At 39.6% G+C, this 22,084-nt stretch overlaps 1 protein-coding gene and 1 pseudogene across 1 annotated transcript in view; one reads left to right on the forward strand and one right to left on the reverse strand.

Annotated features, from left to right (window-relative positions):
- The first annotated feature begins 2,453 nt into the window (after nt 1–2,453).
- Nucleotides 2,454–22,084, forward strand: part of LEW1 (Undecaprenyl pyrophosphate synthetase family protein) — a 51,343-nt gene continuing 31,712 nt past the window's right edge. Inside the window, exon 1 of the mRNA XM_089792590.1 lies at nt 2,454–2,524. Within this exon, the coding sequence (XP_089648716.1) occupies nt 2,477–2,524 (48 nt within the window). The 5' untranslated portion in view covers nt 2,454–2,476. The remainder of the gene's footprint in view (nt 2,525–22,084) is intronic.
- LOC149549180 (uncharacterized) lies at nt 6,870–16,756 on the reverse strand (annotated as a pseudogene).

The following is a 22,084-nucleotide window of genomic DNA, read 5'->3' on the forward strand; positions in this document are numbered from 1 at the left end:
TGAAGGTAATATTCATTGTTAAGAGTTTAGTAGACCCATTGAATTTTAGGGTTCAAATAGTGGGGGAGGGAGGTGGGAGAAGAGATAAGCAACTTATATGCTGCAAAGAGAAAAAAATCAGAAGGAAAAATTAACATCACCTATTTCAGATTTCCCTTTCAAGCCTTTTTTAACATATTTCAAATGGAATCCCCCCTTGTCTAAACATATTTCAAAGAAATCCTTTAAGTTTTTTGAGAATGACAAATCTTGGGCCTTTTGTAGATGTTTCCCATGCGAGTCATGTAGATGTTTCCCATGCGAGTCATGTAGAAAACATCCTGCTCACAATCAGGGTGGTTGCCCCAAATAATATTCCCCTAATGAGAGCTTTCATCATTAATCTTTACTGTTTTGGGGCATGAGTGCCAATTGTTATGATTTTGTAAATATTTTAATTTTTTTACTAAGTGCATGGTGACATTTTCTTGATTAAGAAAGGCTCTTCATCAAGACATCCTCAAAATGAACAAGTGGCAATCAACATGAACATGTGCCAATCAATATGTGTTCTACAGAGCAGCCACTAAATGGAACGAAAAGCTCACCATGGTCCTGCCCAAAGTGCCCATGGTCAGGAAATAAAAATTAATGTTGTTGATTTGGATGAAAGTAATACAGAGAGATTTCCACAACTAATTGTGGGTATGAGAGGTATCAAGTTCCTCATAGAGGTGGATCTATTTTTTTGCAGTTAGGAAGTAGCAAGTGATCTGAGGAATTTGATTTACAAAGCAAACAAAGATCCACAATATTGGTTATCTCTTAGAGGAATGGGCCCATGAAGGAATTAGTAGCAATGGTGAAATTGACGAGGTTATGGAAATGGCCTAGTCGGGGCATAAATCAGCCATAGAGACTCATATTTGACATATCCAGGCTTACGATATGCTTAGAAGCATCACATCGAACCCCATGAAGACATGCTTGAGACTTGGGCCTTCCAGTCTATGACTCAGAATAAAAGATCAAACAACTTAAAAGTGAGGTAGAGACATGAAAAAGAACACCATTATCTGATTTTATTGCCTTAAAGGGCATCATTTGTTCTCCTACTACAAGCTTGCAAAATAGTCCAAATTTAATCTCTAAGGACTTAGCAAACTTCTAAGCATATTCTATCAAGAAAAAACCCTACTAACCTCCATAACTACAAATGAATACTCTGATAAAACCATGACTATGCAAATATAACAAAGAGATACCATCAACACCATTTCCGACTTCTAATCCTCTATGTGACTCGATCTTGTGACCCAAAACAATCAAAATTCATAGATCCATGCACAAACTTATTCTGATTTAAAAGATACACATAGATTCATTATTTGAATATGGAACGATTGTTACGAGGCCAATGAATGAATAAGAACAGATACCACATAGCATACAAAACTACCATAAAACCCTAAGTTTGACAAAAAATAAACTCACAAAAACAAATGCAACAAGCTTCCACAAATAGATTTTAAAAAGCTTCCACAAATAGATTTCATGTAAATATCATGATCACAAAATCAAATGCAACAAAATATGTTATAAAAGCAAAAGAATAAAGTTAGCCCTGACATACCTTGTGCTACTGTAGGAAGAGACGTATGCCTTAAAGAAATGCGAATAAAAAGCAATTAGCCAATGCTATAAATAGATAAAGAAATTCTAGAACAATCGATAATCAATGCTTGCACAGGACAAATGTTGACCTTAAAAGAATTTATATGCCACAAATATATAAAGAAATATCATGTTGCATCTTATTCCAAGCAAGGTCATACAACATAGCACTAATAAAGGACAAGAAAGGTCACAACTACAATCCAATAATTCATAATGATCGATAGATTTTCTCTATGTCTTGTTCATTTTCTTTCTCTCTTTAGAAATGCAATTCAAACAATTGTAATCTATAAAATTTTCACTATATAGATTCTTGAAATCCTTAAGGTTTGCAAAAAATAAAATAAAATAATCTTGTGTGCCAAACTCATGATTGTAGCAACCATAGGCCAATTAAATTCAAAAAAGAAAGAAAAAAAAAAGGGTTTCCCCCAAATTTGAGAATGTCACCTCAAAACTATTACGAAACCCTACATCAAAGCCGAAGAAGATTACCGGTAGGAAGGTAAACGGGTTAAATAGCGACGGCAAAAATTAAAACAAAACCGAAAAATAAAGAGGAATTGGCACGGGCTCGCCATATTTCAAGATTCCACACAATAATATATGGACCACGTTCAGTTGGTTAGGAATTTGAGATCACGGAGCCCAATCATCCTGTCAAAATGTAAGTATTTAGAAAAAAAAGTAATCGATAGAATATTTGTGGAGTATGCCACCCACTCCCTGGAAACTTCTTTCCTACCCGTCATACGCTCTTCCACTCTATTTATGGATTCAGCACGGAAAGCAGAATCAGAAACAGCGCGGCACATTAAAAATGGCTTTCCAAGCTAAAGACATGGGCTACTCTGGAACTCTAACACAGGTACCCACTTCATCTTTCTGCTTCAATATGCTTGCTTAATCTTATCAACTTCGATAGGAACTCGTTTTGAACTCGGTAACCGCGAGATTGTATAAGTAAAGATTTGAGGGAGTTAAAGATTTTAAATAACGTCCATGCCCTTAACCCGTCCATGGGGATCAAGTTCTGCAATCTATGGTGTCGATTGTTTATAATCAAAGTATTTTTTTGTGAAATGTAAAATTCTACAGTAGTCTCTGGTTGAAAACAAAAATCTGTTTGCTTCTGAGCTTACAATGCCTGCTTTACATCTTCTGTTGTTCCGAGCATAGTCATCTGGAACTACTCATTCGCCTCTACTAGGACTGTTCATTTTGTGTTGCGGAAAATTAGGGAAGTCACCTTTATTATTTTGCAGCTTGGCTTAAACGCCCGTGAACACTACGTTTAAACACCTTGCCAACCTTGTGTACAGCCGCGACCTCATACAGAGGCAAGCGAGTTGTTTGAACAATGTCTTAATGAAGGTATCAAAGGCAGGCTTTTGAAAAATTCTATGTTACCCAAGTTTACGGGTTTCCTCAAAGTTTTTTCTGGCCATAGCAGGGGACGGCTCTCTCTCTCTCTCTATATATATATATATATCTCTGAATTTTCAAATAGATTCATCAATTTCACATTCATCACAGTAATATAGTTTAAAATCATCAATTCCATTCATCAAATAATGATTCATCAATGATCACAGAGCATAACAATTAGCATCTAATTGAATCATCACAAAAAATAGCATCATTTTCAATCATCATTTAAGTACTTAGAATACCAATAGCAAGTCGTGAAATGAATCAAATGAGAGAATGAAAAACATGAGCTTTCAACAAAATGAAAACATTGAAAAGTTAAAGACTTAAACTTCAAACTTTCGAAGTATCAACTATAGTCTATCAATGATCATATTAATATATAATCATTCCATCAATGTATCAACTATTAATGATCATATAATGTCAAAGACAAAACGTTCCAAGTCTGAAACATCAAAGTCAAAATGAAAACAAATATATTATGGCAGCTGCCCCTAATCATCCATATCAAAGCCACTATCACTATCATTTTGAGCTTCAAGGGATGCATCATTCAACAGAACGCCAAGGTCCCGGCAGTGCATTGTCCTCATCAACCTAGGTGGTGTCCTCGGGATCAATATCCCACCATAAATTGGAGTTTGTCGATACTCTGGAGTCTTACGATCCGCAAATCGTAGAGCACTATGCACAACCACTAACTTCTTTGCTCGTTTAGAGACAAGATTATTTCTCTTCACGTAGTGGATAAAGCTGTTTGTAGATCAATTCCTCTCTGCAACACTAGAACTAGCAACATGTGAGAGGAGACGAGTTGCAAGCATCTTTAACTATGGTGCATCTGATCCATGCCATTGTCACCAACCAATGGGGCTTTTCTGTGCCAATATTGCTCTATCCACCTTTGCCTTTGCTGTGCCAAAGTTTGGACCATCAAGGTTTGTGAAAGCAACTCAATGCTCACAAAGTATACTAGATTCCTGAGATGAATACATCTTTTGAAAGGCCTTCATAATCCCATGTCTGACCTCATCATCCTCGCTAGGAGCACACCTTCTAGGCCTAGGCTCATACCATTTTGGATTTAGTGCACAAGCTGCCATGTGAAGTGTAGTATTCATAGTATTCCATTTCCACAAGAAAATTGGCTTAATGTACTCCTTGTATAAGACTAAATCATTATCATGAGCCAAAATTATTTACTTCATCTTTTGAATCATGCTGTCCATAGTCTCATATATCTCCCCAAGGCTAGGAGAGTCTATATCAGCGTATCTGATGACATCCACAATAGGAGAGATGATTGAGCAAACATATCTGCAATGAGAATAAGGACATAATGTCAAATATCTATTTATTTAAAGTAAATGACTGAAAATCAGAATCTTTTAAATTAAAATCAGATATTTAGAAATGTGAAAATTGAAAGAAATTTATGATTTTCAAGTGAAAATGAGAATCAACAATGTCTTACCTCACAGTGGACCACCAAGTGTCATCAAGGATCCTTTGTTTGATGGCTTTTCCTTTAGTAGTGTTTTCTGTAGATCATCTAATCCACTCTGAATTCACTACCATCTGTTGTAGAACTTCATGCACCTCAACCATCCTCTTTAGCAAAATGTAGTAGCTGACATATCTTGTCTCTACAGGTTTGAGGAATTCCTTCTTTGAAAGTGTCCTGAAGAGAGCAAGTGAAGTGTGGTGGTTGCAAATAAACATTTGAATCTCTCTTCCTTGTGTCACCTCTTCTTTTACCCAAGACAATTTTCCCATGTCCTTCAATGCATTGCTCAATGCATGAACACAACATGGAGTCCAAAAGATGTGCTTGTAATTTGCTAGCGAATTTGCGCACATGTGCTGAATCAGTAATCACTTGAACCACATTTGGAAATGTCTTGAAGAGAGAAGTGTGGTGGTTGCAAATGTTGCAAATAAACATTTGAATCTCTCTTCCTTGTGTCACCACTTCTTTTACCCAAGACAATTTTCCCATGTCCTTCAATACATTGTTCAATGCATGAACACAACATGGAGTCCAAAAGATGTGCTTGTAATTTGAAAGCCAATTTGCGCACATGTGCTGAATCAGTAATCACCTGAACCACATTTGAGGGTCCAACCTCCTCTATGGCCTCTCGTAGAATGCCAAACTGAAAATCTGCATCCTTGTGTTTCCCTGAACAATCAACAGCTTTAAGAAAATAAGAGCCACCTGCGGATGTGACAATGATATTGATAAGTGGCCGATGTCTAATATCGGTTCACCCATCCATCACAATGGAACAACCAGTCTTCATCCAAGTACGCCTCATATCCTCCATCACCAAACCCACCTTGGAATATGCTTTATCAAGGAGGGTAGTGCATTTTTTATGATCTCCGGGGGGTACCATAGAGGGACCTATTAAACTTGTATCTTTTAACATTTTCTTGAAGAATGGTTAACAGGCCATATGAAATGGGATGGCATGGGCAAAAAAGAAATCAGTAACTGAATAATTTAACATTTCCTGTGCTTGTGCATTGAACAAATCTGTAACTGACCCTGGCTGCGCACTATCACTAGCCTTCCTCTTTCCTTTTTCATTTTTTTTGGTTCCCACACTAGAAAATGCACTACTAGTAGATGACATAGAGTGAATACCATGAGTAGATGGCTGTGAGGGTGAAGGTATAAAAATGGGCAGACCTTTAGACTTCTATTCAGCCTCCATGTGTAATCTATAAAACTCTATTTTTGCATCCTCTAATTTTTTACAATATTTAACTCCCTTGCCCTTAACCCCCAAGAAATGAGACCATATCCTTGTGTAGCTCCCTCTAATTTCATTTTCACATACATGACATTTGTATATCCTACTTACACTTTAATTTTGCTTTTTGATATCTATTGGATGAACAAGGCAACATAGAGGTTTATAAGGGTTAAAAGGGCCTCATGCAAAGTCTTTTAGGACAACTAAAGGGATTTCAAATTTGTTGATTTTATCTCTTGATCAACTCCCAACACTTGCATTACCACCCCCAATTCCAACTTCTTCACCCTGCCATTCTTCATCACTACCAGTACCATCACTGCTGCTGTTACTGCTCATTTTTATTGTGAGATCAAGAATTTTAAATTTAACAAAAACAAAAACAAAATTCAGACTTCTATCTCACATGACATAAAATAACTTATAACAGACTACAATCTAATGCATACATTGTATAAGATTAAACAAATTAGAAATGAAAATTTGAAATGGAAACTGAAAATTTAAGAAATGACACTCATATTTTATATTTATAATTTTTTTATTGATTAATAGAAAATATTTCTTGTTTAAAAAAAAAGAACTCTGTTCACTAAACGAGCTATAAACAATGAAGATACATCAGAAAAAAAGATCTTGAAAAAAAGATCTGCAATATTGCAATATGGCAACATTCATGTATTCTGTGTGTTGCACAGAAAATGGCACTCATGTAACAGTATTACAGTATTCCTGAATATTAAATTTTTTAATACAATAAACTGTAAATTTTTTTGGTGACATTGCCAAAACTCAGAAGTCAGAACTCATGCATATGCATCTAGTGGATTAATCTATTCAACATAGCATGATGTATTGTGATAGACAGGAAAACAGACCTAACTAAAAAACTAAGAAACTCTTAAAAAAATGAAATAAAAAAACTTAAAACTTACCTCTCAAAACTAAAAACCCTTGCTTGTCTTGCACGCTGAATGCAAACCACCAGTCAACCTGCGTCTGGACTCTGCTCAGACTTCACTCCCTGCTGCATTCAACCTCCACCGTCCCTGCTGCGTTCAGCTTGACTGCAGCAGCTTCCTGCTATGCCGTCAACATTCCCCAGCTTTCTATGCCGTGTTGGGCACAAACAAATGCAAGAAAAAAGAGCATGCACGATTTTTATAAATCAAACTTTAATATAATAATTATAATAGGATACGTACATTGGTTAAAAAGTTATCAATTAAAGTTTATAAAATTTATTTTATAATTTATTCTCTGACTTCCAAGCAGGCCCATGTATGGGTAATTATTTTTAAAAAAAATAAATTTTATTTTGGGTATAATCATTTTTTAAAACTGGAAACTTGTAGCAGTCCCCGGGATGCGTAGGAAATGAAAATGCAGTCCCTGGGACGGTCAACGTGTTTCGGAAAGTTGTTGACCGTTTCCAAAGTTTCAGGGACGTGTTTCCAATTTTCCGGTCTGGGTGGGGATGGCTTGGAAACGTCCCCGGACGGCCATCCCCCTGTCCCCAAAACCATCCCCGTTTCCGGAACCTGGGGCTTAAGGATGGAAATGTGTCCCGGGTAACATAGGAAAAATTCAATTGGTAAAATGCGCACAGCCTGTTTGTCAAAAGACCTTTACAGAGAGTGTGGTAACTGTCGAATATGCAAACAACCAAAAATGCCCCTAAATGCTTTGAACTAAGCAATTTAAATCAAGATTCCTATTTTTCTTTCGGTTTACAAATGTATTTTAGATTTATTTAAAGAGATTATGGGTTCTTGTTTGAATAGACTCTCAATTATAGTAGAACGAATGGTGTACAATATAGTCTTAGATTAGATCCATAGCTCCAGTAAACGCAATTGACAGCCATTCAGATTTGCCATAGATGAAACTGCGACACAAATCCCAGCCCAATGAGCATTTGATTTTATTCTACTCTTTATATATTCTATTATATCCTATTGTCTTGGACTACTACAGACTAGATACCATTGTAGCCAGTCCCAATACTGTGATCTGAAGGAATGGTTGATAAGGAGATGGTTGGTAATCTCTTCGTTGTCCAAATCTTTGTTGTCCAACTTTTTGTTGAGAATCCTTGCAACAAAGCAAGGGGTTTGTCTCTGTGCTCTAGAATCTATCAAATTGATTGTTCGGCACGAACCTTATTGCTATTTTTTTGAAGGCAAAAGTGGAACCCTCATCCCCTCCAAGTTGATGCAATGTACAAATTGCTGAAGATCAATCATGTGGGATTGGCTCATGTGGGATTGGCATACAAAGAATTCAGATGCTCTGTCCACCAATTGAGATCTACACCCTGTGGCCTGCAGACTGTGAAATTACAAAGAGATGAACTCTCAAGCACTCTGCTGTTCAATGAACATCCACTCCAACATACTCAAACACAATCCTTCCAGCATAAATGCCAACATCCTGTACCATAATTTTTTTTGGTCCTATTCAAATACATTGTATTGTAGAAGGGACAATAAAATGCATTTTGACATTAGAAAGCTTGGCACTGTGTTTTTTAAATCCTTATTTGATAATATAATGTGTTTGAGAAGCGACAATAAAATGCTGTTGACATTGAAAAGCTTGGCACTACATTTTTAAAATCCTTATTAGGTACACAAACTTATATATCTACTGATGAAAGGCATGTGATGTGATCCCTGGAGCAGTCCATCTCTGATCTGCTGAACAACATCATGAACTGCACCAGGCCCATGGGGTATGAACACTGCTGAAGATTTTGAATGTGCTCCAATCTCTTTTATGGTGTCAAAATACTGTGTCACCAGCACCATATCCATCACATCCTTTGCACATGTGCCAGGCACATTCCCTGATAACGCAAGTACATTCTCCCTCAGCCCACCTACAATTGCTTGCCTTTGCCTAGTGATGCCAAGTCCTGACAGATACTTTGGTTATGCTTCTCCTTCTGTTCATGATTTGCAAAATTTTCTCTGCCTCTGCTTTTTCTTGTGTTGCTACCCTCATTCTTGCAGCTGCATTCATTGCTTTCTTCCCCAGCACATCAGGTTCTATGTCAACAACAAGCGTTTCCACTATCGCATATCCATAGTTTGACATAACCTTTTCAAGTTCGTCTTCAACAGCTCTAGCAATCCCACTCTTTTGTTCAAAGACATTGTCGAGATTCATCTTTGGGACAGTAGAACGAATAACATCAAAAACATATGCCTGAACTTGTCCCTTTGTGTCACTCAGTTTATAAAAGGCATCAGTGGCCTTTTCTGCAAGAGTGCATTATTGATCAGAGGCAACCACAGTCACGGAAAAATTATCCTTGGTCTTTGTTTCACATTTGATATCCAGTGTCCAAGTTCTCAAAGATAGATGGCCTCCGATTTGGGTTCCAATAACCCAGGGCATAAAATAGTGCCCGGCTCCAGCAACATCCTGTGCCATAATTGAAGTTGACCATATTCTCAAATTTCTGATTGCTGTTTCACAGGCAAATGTAATAACTAGAATTCTGCGTAAAGGATAATCTTGTTGTCCTAAAAAATGAGACGATCATATAAAATCCATTTGACAGCTCTGGCATATAACACTGGACTATGAATATCATATTTAAATATTTCGTTTGTCCAAGGATTAAATACTCCAAATCTGAAAAATTATTCACACAAATGTCCATGCCTGTAGAATCTATATTCAAGCCCCAATTGGCAAGGAGGTCAGCTACATAATTCCCTTCCCTGTAGATATGCAAAATATGACAAATTTTAAACGAGTCCAAGGTATCCCATATATATCTGATTCTCCAGTTAAGATTTTTTCTATTAATGCAAGCATTGGTGATAAGAGATGAATCACCTTCCACTTGAATCTTCTGAATCCACAGTTTTTTAGCAAGAGTCAATCCATGAAGTAAAGCATATGCCTCAACCAAATTATTGGTGCCTTGAGGCAGTGAAAGACCCTTTAAATGCAACTATCTCACCCAAATGATTCCTTAGGACCTTAAGCAAATGCTACATGCTGACTTGCCCGTATTCCCTTTAAATTTAGATGAGCCATCAAAGTCAACCTTAATAAAACCTGTAGGTGGGGGCTTCCATCTAACATGCAATCTGTCCATCTAACTTCATGAGTTAAAGCATTGGTTGTAGACATTATAGAAGCTTAAAGCCTTAATATATAACATTATCCTTAAATTAAGATTTTACATGAGAGTTGATAAACAAATTAACAAAACTCAAATGCTTTCATTGTCAATGTGCATACATATAAGAATTATAAATTTAAAACAAAATGCCCAGATGCTACAAGTTTCAACCATAAAAGCACAAAAGAAAAAGTGAGAGCAGATTAGAGAAGGAAGCACAACTGGCAAAGGAGTTATCGATGGAATGAAGCAGCCCCCTTTCAGATTATAGTAGAGAGCAAGGACCCTACTAATCTATAGGCAAATTAAGATGGGAGGGGAGAAGGATTGATCTTCATCTTTCTAACCAACCTGCAGAGCATGCTTGGATAGCCGTAAGTTGTATTGTCCTCCCACGGTAGCAGTAGATGACTTAATTACCGTTGGCAGGCAAGGATATTACAATAATAGATAAGTCGTCTATTATTAGTTAATGGTTATCTATTGTAAATATCTAGTTAGCTTTCACTTTTTTAGCTTTATCTGTTAGAATAGAATATTTCTATTCTTTTTGATAGTTTCCTAAGGAAACATCGCTTTATTCTTTTGTATAAATTGACCTCTTGGTTTCTGTTAATAACAAGCAATTATTTTACCAATTACTTCCGTAATATGGTATTAGAGCTAATACTTGAAGTTTTTTCAAAAATTCTATAATTTCTTTTTTGAAATTATTTGCTTCAAAATTTTTGGAATTTTTTCTGCGATTTCTTAAAACCCATCTAGGGTTTTCCATTTTTTGAAGAATTCGTGTGTTCACTGTCATTTTTCAGCTGCTGAAAATCGCAGATCTGGAGGTTGTTTTTCTACAACTTGGATCCTCATCATATCTGAAAATTGCGGGCTAGGGTTTCAGTTTTGGCATCTGTTTTTCTACAGTCAAGGAACAGCATTTTTGAGGGTGAAATCACAGTTTTTTATGCTAAAATCTCTTTGCCTCTGCTGTCTTAGGCAAAAACGCTCCTGTTCAGATCAAAATCGTCTTTTTCAGACCTGCAAATTGTTACAAACGTAAATGGCAGAATACTTGCTTGATTAATCAGAGATCGAAACGATCAATATATACAAAAGGACGATAGAATAGAATAGAAACATTCTATTCTACACTACAACTAAATATTAGAAACATTCTAATATTTACAGTAAACTACAATAGTGAGCATTAAAGATTATTCTAATACCCCCCCCATAATGCTCAATCTATTTACTACACCAATAGATCCCCTGAATTTAACAAACTTGTCAGGACCAAGGGGTTTTGTGAAAATATCTGCTGGTTGCTCTGAGGTAGGGACAGAGAGTAACTGAATAGTTCCATCTTCTACTAATTGTCGAATATAATGGCAATGAAGCTCTATGTGCTTGGTTCGTTCATGAAACACTAGGTTTTTGGCGAGTTTGAGTACTGCCTGATTGTCTGAAAACAAAGAAGTTGGACCCGCTTGAGAAATATGCATATCTGCAAGCATCTGATGGAGCCAAACTGCTTCACAAGCTGCCTTGACAGCTCCTCTATATTCTGCTTCTGTAGAGGAGAGGGCATGTGCCTGTTGCTTCTTACTGGTCCAGGTAACTGCTGCAGATCCGATACTGAACACATAACCAGAAGTAGATTTCCTGTCATCAACTGAGCCGGCCCAATCAGAATCGGCGAATCCACGAAGCTGAGGAGTAGTACTCCTTGTATAACAAAGACCATAATCTGAAGTACCCTGTACATAGCGTAATACACGTTTTGCTGCAATCCAATGATCAGTCTTGGGGTTTGTCATGAACCGGGAGATGTAGCTGACTGCAAAACTGAGATCAGGTCTAGTAGTAGTAAGATAGATGAGACTACCTACTAGTTGCCTGAAGAGTGTTTCATCTACAGGAGGAGAATCAGATTGTGCGGACAATTTCAGACCAGTCTCCATAGGAGTGGAGGCAGGTTTGCAATCCTGCATTCGAAACCTGTCAAGCAAACTTCTGGCATACTTGGACTAAGACAAAAAAATAGTGTTGTTAGTCTGCCAAACCTCAATACCTAAACAATAATGAAGCAATCCAAGATCGGTCATGTCAAAAGTTTTGCATAGATCCTGTTTGATATCTGAAATCAAATGTTCTGAACTCCCAGTAATGATTAGATCATCCACGTAGACAACAAGAAAAAGAATTTCATTACCAGGGTGTTTAATATACAAATTACTATCTGACGGGCTGCGCTAAAATCCCTGAGTAACCAAGTACTGATCAATCTTTATGTACCAAGCCCTAGGAGCCTGTTTAAGACCATAGATGGCCTTCTTGAGTCTACATACTTTTGGTTCTGAACCGGCAACCTTAAAACCTGGGGGCTGTGTCATGTAGACTTCTTCCTGTAATTCACCATTGAGAAAAGCACTCTTCACATCCATCTGATTAACTTTTCAACCATACTGAGCTGCAATGGCAAGAAGAATACGAATAGTACTCATCTTAGCTGTTGGAGCAAATGTCTCCTCATAGTCAATGCCTTCACGTTGGGTGAATCCTCGAGCAACAAGTCTGGCTTTGTATTTGTCCAAGGTACCATCTGCATGGTACTTGACCTTATAGACCCATTTACAGCTAATGGGTTTCTTCCTGAGAAGAACCTCCTTATAGCAATATCGTGAGAATGCTCGAAATAACAGAATACAAAGTGATAGCAGAACTCAGAATAAATCTACTGATCGCAGGCCACTTCGAGGGGGTAACCTCCTTTGAGCAAGCTCAATACAATAAATTCGTCCGTGCCCATCAAGGGCCTCAACCTATTCTTATATACTGGGTACGATCTAGAAAAGTAATACTACCTATGCATGTGGGATAATAAAATAAACTCACGGGACGACTTACAAAGCATATGCGTCCAACAACTCTACTCTAACAAAATAAACAGAAGGAACACACAGGTTCCTAACATCCCCTCTCCCTTAGAAAAAAGCTTTGTCCTCAAAGCTTAAGGTGTGGAAATTGTTGTTGAATCTGAAGAAGGGGTTCCCAGGTAGCATCCTCTGGTTGCATGCCATGCCACTGAATCAAGACCTCAGAGATGGAGCGAGAGCGAAGCTGGCGAGTGCGCTGGTCAATGATTGCCACCGGCTCCAGGATAATGGATCCTTCCGTATCCATTTCAGGGAGAGTAGTTTGTGCTCTGACAGTGGTACCCAGAACTTTCTTTAGACAAGAAACATGAAAGACTGGATGAATGCGGGAAGAAGGAGGAAGTTCCAGTTTATAAGCAACTGAACCAATCTTCTGCAGAACCTGATAAGGCCCATAAAATTTTGGGGCCAGCTTATGACGCCCTTTCAGCTTTAGGGAGGATTGTTTGTATGGCTGTAGACGAAGAAAAACCATATCCCCAACTTGAAATGAGCGCTCAGAACGGTGTTGATCTGCTTGTTGTTTCATCCGATTACGGGCCATGTGAAGATTATCCTGTAAGGTACGAAGAATCTGATCCCTGCTGCGGAGAACTATGTCAACTGCCTGGACTGGTGAGCTGTTGGGAGTGTAGGGAAGGAGCACTGGAGGTGCCTGACCATAGACTGCTTCATATGGAGTCATTTTAGAGGCAGTGTGGTAAGAGGTATTGTACCACCATTCAGCTAAAGGGAGCCACTTGGCCCACTGATGTTGCTGTTCGGAAGTGAAGCAACGAAGATAAGTTTCCAAGCATTTATTGACAATTTCCGTTTGACCATCAGTTTGTGGGTGATAGCCCGAACTCATCTTCAGTTTGGTGCCAGTTTTCTGAAACAGTTCAGTCCAAAAATGACTGGTAAAAGTTGCATCACGATCAGAGACAATGGAAGAAGGGAGTCCATGAAGACGAAATATCTGGTCCATGAAGATTTGTGCAACAAAGGAGGCAGTATAGGGGTGGCTGAGGGCACAAAAATGACTATATTTCGAGAGACGATCAACCACAACCAAGATCACTGTCTTGCCACCGGATTTAGGAAGCCCTTCAATGAAATCCATAGAAATATCAGTCCAAATCCGTGTAGGGATGGGCAATGGTTCGAGCAAGCCAGGAAGGAGGGTCGTTTCACCCTTGTGGCGTTGGCAAGTATCACATTCAGCCACCATCTGTTGAATCGTCTGTTTCATTCCTTTCCAAAAGAAGTTTCTCCTTGCTCGCTCATAAGTTTTGAGGAAGCCTGAGTGCCCTGCTGAAGGAGAAGCATGGAGTTCATAAAAAATAGCCTGATGTAGAGCTGGGTTCTGAGGAAGCACTAGCCGACCCTTGTATCGAAGAGAAGCACCATCCCAAGAGTAATGTGGTATAGCAGAAGGATTATTGGCTAGCCGGTGAATGATTTGAGATAAAGAAGAGTCACTGTCATAGCCCTGCTGAACAGACTCTAACCAATTGGGAATGGGCTTAGAAATAGCGGAAAGGGAAGCTTGATTATCAAATGTGCGAGAAAGAGCATCTGCCACAATATTCTCCTTACCCTTCTTGTAGGTGATCTCATAATCATACCCCATGAGTTTGCTGACCCATTTCTGTTGTGTAGGAGAGGATACCCGTTGTTCCAGGAAGTATTTCAGACTTTGGTGATCGGTTCTGATGCAAAAATGACTCCCTAAGAGGTATGGCCGCCACTTCTGTACAGCATGCAAAATAGCCATCATTTCTTTTTCATAAGTAGAGAGGGCTAGATTCTTACCAGAGAGGGCTTTGCTAGTGAATGCAATAGGATGGTCATCTTGCAGGAGAACAGCACCCAATCCATTGCCGCAAGCATCACTCTCAATAGTGAAGGGTTTGGAAAAATCTGGCATCGCGAGAACAGGTGTACTGCACATAGCCTGTTTCAGTTGTTCAAATGCAGTCTCAGCAACAGGGGTCCAGGAGAAGGCATCCTTTTTTAACAGAGCTGTCAATGGTGCTGCAATTTTCCCGTAATCTTTGACAAACTTGCGGTAGTAGCCAGTCAACCCCAAAAAACCCCGAAGGCTCTTGAGAGTTTTAGGATGCGGCCAAGTTTTCATGGCATCTATTTTTGTAGGATCCACCCGCACTCCATGGTGTGCAACAATATGCCCGAGATACTCCACTTCCTCCTGGCCAAACACACATTTAGATAGTTTTGCACAGAGTTGATAATCAGAGAGAAGTTGCAAGACAAGCTCCAGATGATGGAGATGCTCAGCCCAAGTTTTGCTATATATGAGGATATCATCAAAGAAGACTAGAATGAATTTCCGGAGGTATGGTCGAAATATGTTATTCATCACTGCCTGAAATGTTGAAGGAGCATTCGTGAGGCCAAAGGGCATGACTAAAAATTCATAGTGACCATCATGTGTGCGGAAGGCAGTTTTAGGTATATCCTCCTCATTAACCCGAATTTGATGATACCCAGAACGAAGATCTAACTTGGAGAAAAAATGAGCCCCATGAAGTTCATCAAGAAGTTCATCAACAACTGGAATGGGAAACTTGTCCTTTATAGTGAGATGATTAAGTGCTCGGAAATCAATGCAGAGTCGCCATGACCCATCTTTTTTGCGAACAAGCAGAACTGGAGAAGAAAAGGAACTGGTACTAGGGCGAATAATACCTTGCTTCAGTAAGTCACGGACAAGTATCTCGATTTCGGTCTTCTGATGAAATGGGTAGCGGTAGGGCCTGATGTTGGGCGGAACACTGCCAGGAAGGAGCTGAATACGGTGGTCCTCTGGACGAGAAGGAGGTAATCCCACAGGTTCAGCAAATATACCAGAATACTTGTCCAAAATGTGTTGGAGATCGGCAGGAGTGCTAGAGACTGCTGATGGCTGCATCTGAATGGAATGGAGCTGAGCGATGACACCATGTGAATTCTTCTTAAGAAGTTTTTCCATACGGTGTGAACTGATGATGCTGAGAGACCCTGGTTGTAAGCCTTTCAAAGTGTGTTGGTGCCCCTCGGCTGAAAACTGCATCCAAAGTTCAGCAAAATCCCAGAGAATGGGGCCAAGAGTGCGTAACCATTGGGCACCCAAAACCACATCACAGCCACCTAAGGGTAAGGCAAACATGTCAGAGCGCATGTTATAATCTCCAATAGAGAGACGCACGTTGCGACATTTCCCTTTACAAGGTAAAGTGCCCCCATTGGCAATCATGACTTCAAAGCTAGAGCAGGGATGGATAAAGCAATCAGCCTGTTTGGCTATTCGTGGATCAATGAAGTTATGAGTGCTACCAGAATCAATGAGTATAGTAAGAGGGATCTTCTTGAAGAAACCCTGGACCCGCATGGTTTGTGGAGTAGTGACTCCTGCCAAAGCATGGACAGATATCTCTGGTGGAGCTTCTGGGGAAGGAGGTTCAGGCTGGTGAGGCTCAACCTCAGCATCCACTGTTTCCTGAGCATCTACATATTCTTCCAGTTCCGGTGGAGAATCCACATCCAAGAGATAGAGCTTTTGCTGAACACATCTATGGCCCCGAGACCATTTCTCATCACAATTATAACAAAGCCCTTTGTCTCGCCTAACTCGCATCTCTGTTTCAGACAAGTGCTTGATCGGAGTAGTTCTGGGAGCTGGTATGACTGGAGGGTTGTGAGAACCTGTATTTCTGAATGGAACAAAATTAGATCTGGAGCGTTGTAGAGCACTAATCTTGTCTTCCGCTAACTTAGCCAACCCAAGGGCTTCCATCATTGTAGTAGGTCGAAACATTTTGACTTCTGAGCGAAGTGCATCCTTCAGACCACTGACAAAACAACTACGGAAGAATTCATCAGACAAGCCCTCTGTGTGATTAGCTAATTTTTCAAACTCTGTCTGGTATTCTCTTACAGTGCCTGTTTGACGCAGTTTAGTGAGTGCTCCTGTGAAATCATCAAAGGAACTAGGGCCAAAGCGCTCCAAAATGAGGGTGCACAATTCGCTCCACGTTGGGCCTACATTAGCCTTGATGTACCAACGGAACCATTGAAGAGCTTCATGTTCCAAATGAAAAGATGCAAGGGAGACTTTGTGGTTATCCAAAGTATTATGCAAACTGAAATACTGCTCTGCCCTATAGATCCATCCAGTCGGATCAGAACCATCGAAGCGTGGAAAATCAAGCTTTGGTCCACGGAAATTGCCAGAAGAGGACCCAGTATCTCCTGAATGGTTTCGGCTCATGGCTGACTGCTGAAAGTTAAGACCCAGAATTTTGTCATCCAGATCTTGAAGTCTGGTTTTGAGGGATGCAATTTCCTCTTCCATGATTTTTGCTCCTGTACGCGTAACAACCATAAAACAAGGTTTTTTTTTTTTTTTTTTTCGAAATGGGTAGAAGATGAGAAACAAAAACTTTTTTAGTTACGACAAACTTGGATTTGGGTAAAACTCATATAGGAAATGGGTGTTCGACGGGTGGTGGGAGACTATCTGGGGACAAGGGAAAAAGAAAAATGAGGGTTTCAAGGGTAGGGAGGCGAAATGAGGCGAACAGTCCAAGAGGGATAAGGGAGCAAAATGAGGAATTGAATCTTGTGGCTCAGTTTGGTGGCGATTGGATGAGAGGTGAAAAAGATAGGGCAAACCCTAAAATTAGATAAATGAGGGATTTAGGGCTTTGATATGTAAAATTTGGGGTTGGGTCGCCAAGGAAGGAAGTATGCGAAATGATATTGCAGACGTTCTGCGGAAGTATGAGCAGAAACAGAAAGCAAACAAGGAAGCTACGACTAAAAAACAGAAAAATTTTTACCTTTTTTTTTTTTTTTTTTTTTGAACAGTCGACTTAGAAAAATTCACTCACAGACAGAACAACTGAAAAGAGTTATTGCAATAACAAGAGATATTAGAAGTGAGAGGAACCTGAAGGCCACGACAGAAAAAAATTTGATGTAATTTCCACCCAGCGAGCCCAAGAGAGTGCTCTGATACCAGATGAGAAGAACCTCCTTATAGCAATATCGTGAGAATGCTCGAAATAACAGAATACAAAGTGATAGCAGAACTCAGAATAAATCTACTGATCGCAGGCCACTTCGAGGGGGTAACCTCCTTTGAGCAAGCTCAATACAATAAATTCGTCCGTGCCCATCAAGGGCCTCAACCTATTCTTATATACTGGGTACGATCTAGAAAAGTAATACTACCTATGCATGTGGGATAATAAAATAAACTCACGGGACGACTTACAAAGCATATGCGTCCAACAACTCTACTCTAACAAAATAAACAGAAGGAACACACAGGTTCCTAACACTTCCCAAGAGGAAGATCTGAAAGAACCCAGGTGTGGTTCTTTTGAAGACTTTGAAGCTCAGCATCCATTACATGTTCCCATTTTGGAATTCCTTTGGCCTCTGCATATGTCTGGGGCTCAGGGATACTATGGATGTTTGCCATAAGAGCTATATTAACTGTGTTGTGCTGAATGCTCTTATTTCTGGAGGTTCTACCCTCAATGAGTTCATCAGGACGAAGATCACTAATCGTTTTAGCCCACCATTTTGGCCGAAGAGTCGAGGAGCCAATATCAAATGCTGTCGGGATAGCTGTATTATCAGGAGGTGGCTGAGGTGGTGTATCAGTAGCATCAGATGACTCGTGTAAAATAGAAGAACCCAAGTCAGAGATTGCTGAAGACTGAATCTCAGAATGCAGTGAAGAGTTAGAGAGCGGAAATGGTCCAAGTTCCTCATCAAACACAACATCACGATTGAAGATTAAACGATCAGTATTTACATTAATCAACCGATAGGCCTTATGTGTGTAACTATATCCTGTAAACATAAGTTTTTGGCTTTTGGAATCCAACTTAGTGCGTTTGACATCAGGAATCCATACATATGCCAGAGAGCCAAAAACTTTCAAATGGTTGATCTTAGGTTTGCGACCAGACCAGGCTTCCTCAGGGGTTTTATGATTAACGGCAAGAGTGGGTGACCGGTTAAGAAGATAGACCGCTGTGGATACTGCTTCTGCCCAATATTTTCTGGGAACATTTCTATGTTCTAACATAGCCCTAGCCATTTCTGTGATGGTACGGTTACGACGCTCTACAACACCGTTTTGTTGAGGAGTGTGAGGTGTGGTGAGCTGACGTCTAATGCCGTGAGTAGTACAGAAGACAGAGAAAGCAGATGAACAAAATTCCCCCCCATTATCGGTCCTAAGAGTACGGATGGAGGAACCAAACTCTTTTTCTACTAGAGCTTTAAATTGCTGAAATACAGGAAAAACATCTGATTTTTGCTTAAGAAAATATACCCACATTTTGCGACTAAAATCATCCACAAAGAGTAAGAAGTACCTGTTCCCGGAAATAGAAGGTGTATTCATAGGACCACATACATCAGCGTGGACCAACTGTAGCACTCTAGATGCTCGCCATGATTCGCCATTCGTAAATGGTGTCCTATGTTGCTTCCCTGCTTGGCAAGCTCCGCAAACGCAATGGTTCTGGGTCTGGATGTTAGGTAGGCCATGGACTAAATTATCCCGAGCAAGTTGTGCTAGATATTGCATGTTCAGATGACCATATCGCTGATGCCAGAGGCTGCTGAGAGTGGATGATTCGGCGATGAAGGCATGCTCAAGAGAATCTCCTGAATCTATAAGTCTATAAATACCATGATCCTCAAGACCGATAGCAAGGATAGTGCGAGAAGCACGATCAATAATTGAACACTTATTTCCACTGAAGACGACATCCAACTGAGGAGAGTGCTTCATAATCTGACTAACAGACAGAAGATTATGTTTCATGCCAAGAACATAACATACATTGAGAAACATGAGTTTTCTTCCTCCAGACTGAATCTGAACATTGCCTTTTCCGACAATATTGTATTCTTCGCCGCCTCCAAAGATGACTGAATCAGAATAGGGAGTGAATTCAACAAACCAATCACGCCTATGAGTGAAATGTCGAGAGGCACTAGAATCGATGTACCAGGCAGAAGATTTCGCATGATTTGTAGGTATGCTGGCCATAAAGGCATGATAGAGAGATTCTTTCTGCTCTGAGTGCTAGGCAGCATTGGCTTGCTGTTGAATTGAGTTTGACTTTTGATGTTGTTGATACAGATGGTCATAATATGCAAATGTCTCAAATGGCACAAATTTCGAGGTGAGAAAATGAATGACCCAAAAAAAATGGAGAAGTATACGGACGAGAGCTTGAAAAACCCAGAAATAATACGCTGTTGAAATTCGGATCTGATGGCTCAAAAATCGAGGCACAAAAATCGAGACACCCACAAAAATCTGATGAAGACCCATTAAAGATCTTGAAAAAACCCACAAAGAATCTGCAAACAGAAAAATTTGTCTAGACCCACAAAGTAAGGTTTCGGGCAAAACCCTAGTCGTTGGCTTTGAAGGTCGATTTAGCAAAAAAAATGGTGGTTTTACAGTCGACCAGTGGTGGAAGGAGGTCACGGCAGGATGGAGGAGGTCATACGAACACCGAAAATCAGAACACCGACGCCTGGAGGTCACACGAATGGGCAAAAAACACGACCATAAACCTGCGAACGTCAGACCTCCAATAAATCGCGAACTTGCAGAAATAAATGGCGGATTGACGTCTTTGCAACCAGAAGATATTTATCTTGATTGATGTCAGTCGCAAGCATAGACCAAAGATCCGCCGTTTGTAACTGAGACGTAGATCACCAAGGAACAAGAAATGTGATTTTTAAAAAACCAGCGATTTTCAAATTTTCCAGAGCCGCGATTTTACCATAGAAAAACGTGATTTACAGTCATCCAAACCCTAGCTTGAACTAGGTATAACGAAGCAAAATTATTTAGGAAGAAATAATTTCAAAAACCAGGTTCAGATAATTTCAATAAGAAATTATTATTTTCAAAGAAAATTTAACCTCGCTTTGATACCATGTTACAAACGTAAATGGCAGAATACTTGCTTGATTAATCAGAGATCGAAACGATCAATATATACAAAAGGACGATAGAATAGAATAGAAACATTCTATTCTACACTACAACTAAATATTAGAAACATTCTAATATTTACAGTAAACTACAATAGTGAGCATTAAAGATTATTCTAATACAAACACCATTTTTCTGTTACTTTGACCTTCAAATCTGCCGATTGGTTTTTTGGCTCGAAACTCTAATTTTTGGGGTCAAAAATTTTTGGTGGGTTTTTCGAGAGCTTAACTGGGTTGTCGTTCGTTTTTTCTGGGTGCCTCATTTTTTGTGTCTCGATTTTCGAGCCAGCGGATTCAAAAAAACAGCATATTCCTTTTGGGTTTTTCGAGCTCTCTTCTGGGTCACTCTTTTATTCTTTTGGGTCTTCCATATTTTTGCCTCGAACAATGTGCCTTCACAGATTTTCATTGAAAGACGTACCATGGCATCTTTGACAAATATTCTGCTCGAGCATAACTCCAAATTCAATGGTCGCAATTATGGAACCTGGAAGTAGTGCATCATTGCAATCTTTGAATATCGGATCATCGATCAACTTGTTTTGGGTATTACGAAGTGTCCGACTTCTCCGGGTCCTGATCAAGATACATGAGATCTGAATAATTGAGAGGCAGTAATGCTTCTCAAGTTATCCGTGGCTGATGATCAGCTTTCTCAGATTCCATCCGGCAAGACAGCTGCCGAAATTTGGACACACCTCAAAGGTCTTCATGAGACTTTTGACAAGAGCAGAGCCTTCTTTCTGAAAAACACTCTGTTTTCTATTGTCATGGATGAGCGGACCATGCTCCAGGCACACCTGAATCGGATTCAAGAAATCCGTGATCAGCTACTTGCCATCGGTCGCAAGATGGAGGAAGAGGATATTGTGGTAATCACTCTTCGGAGTTTACCAAAATCCTATGAGCATTTTATTGAGACACTCAACATCACATCTACTGTTGTTGATCTAAAGTTCATTGATCTCTACACCCTACTGCTTTAGTAAGATTGGTGGAAACAACAGTGCGGTAGCAGCTCCAATTCCACCTCCACTGAGCAAGCCTTTGCTGCGAAATCCTTTCAGAAGGATAAGGGCAAGTTTCAGCAACCATCTCAGCAAAAGTCTTCTGCTCCAGGATCTGATGGTACT

This window comes from Cupressus sempervirens, chromosome 7 (assembly GCF_028749045.1).
Source record: "Cupressus sempervirens isolate cs-2001-9-10 chromosome 7, ASM2874904v1, whole genome shotgun sequence".
NCBI lineage: Eukaryota > Viridiplantae > Streptophyta > Pinopsida > Cupressales > Cupressaceae > Cupressus > Cupressus sempervirens.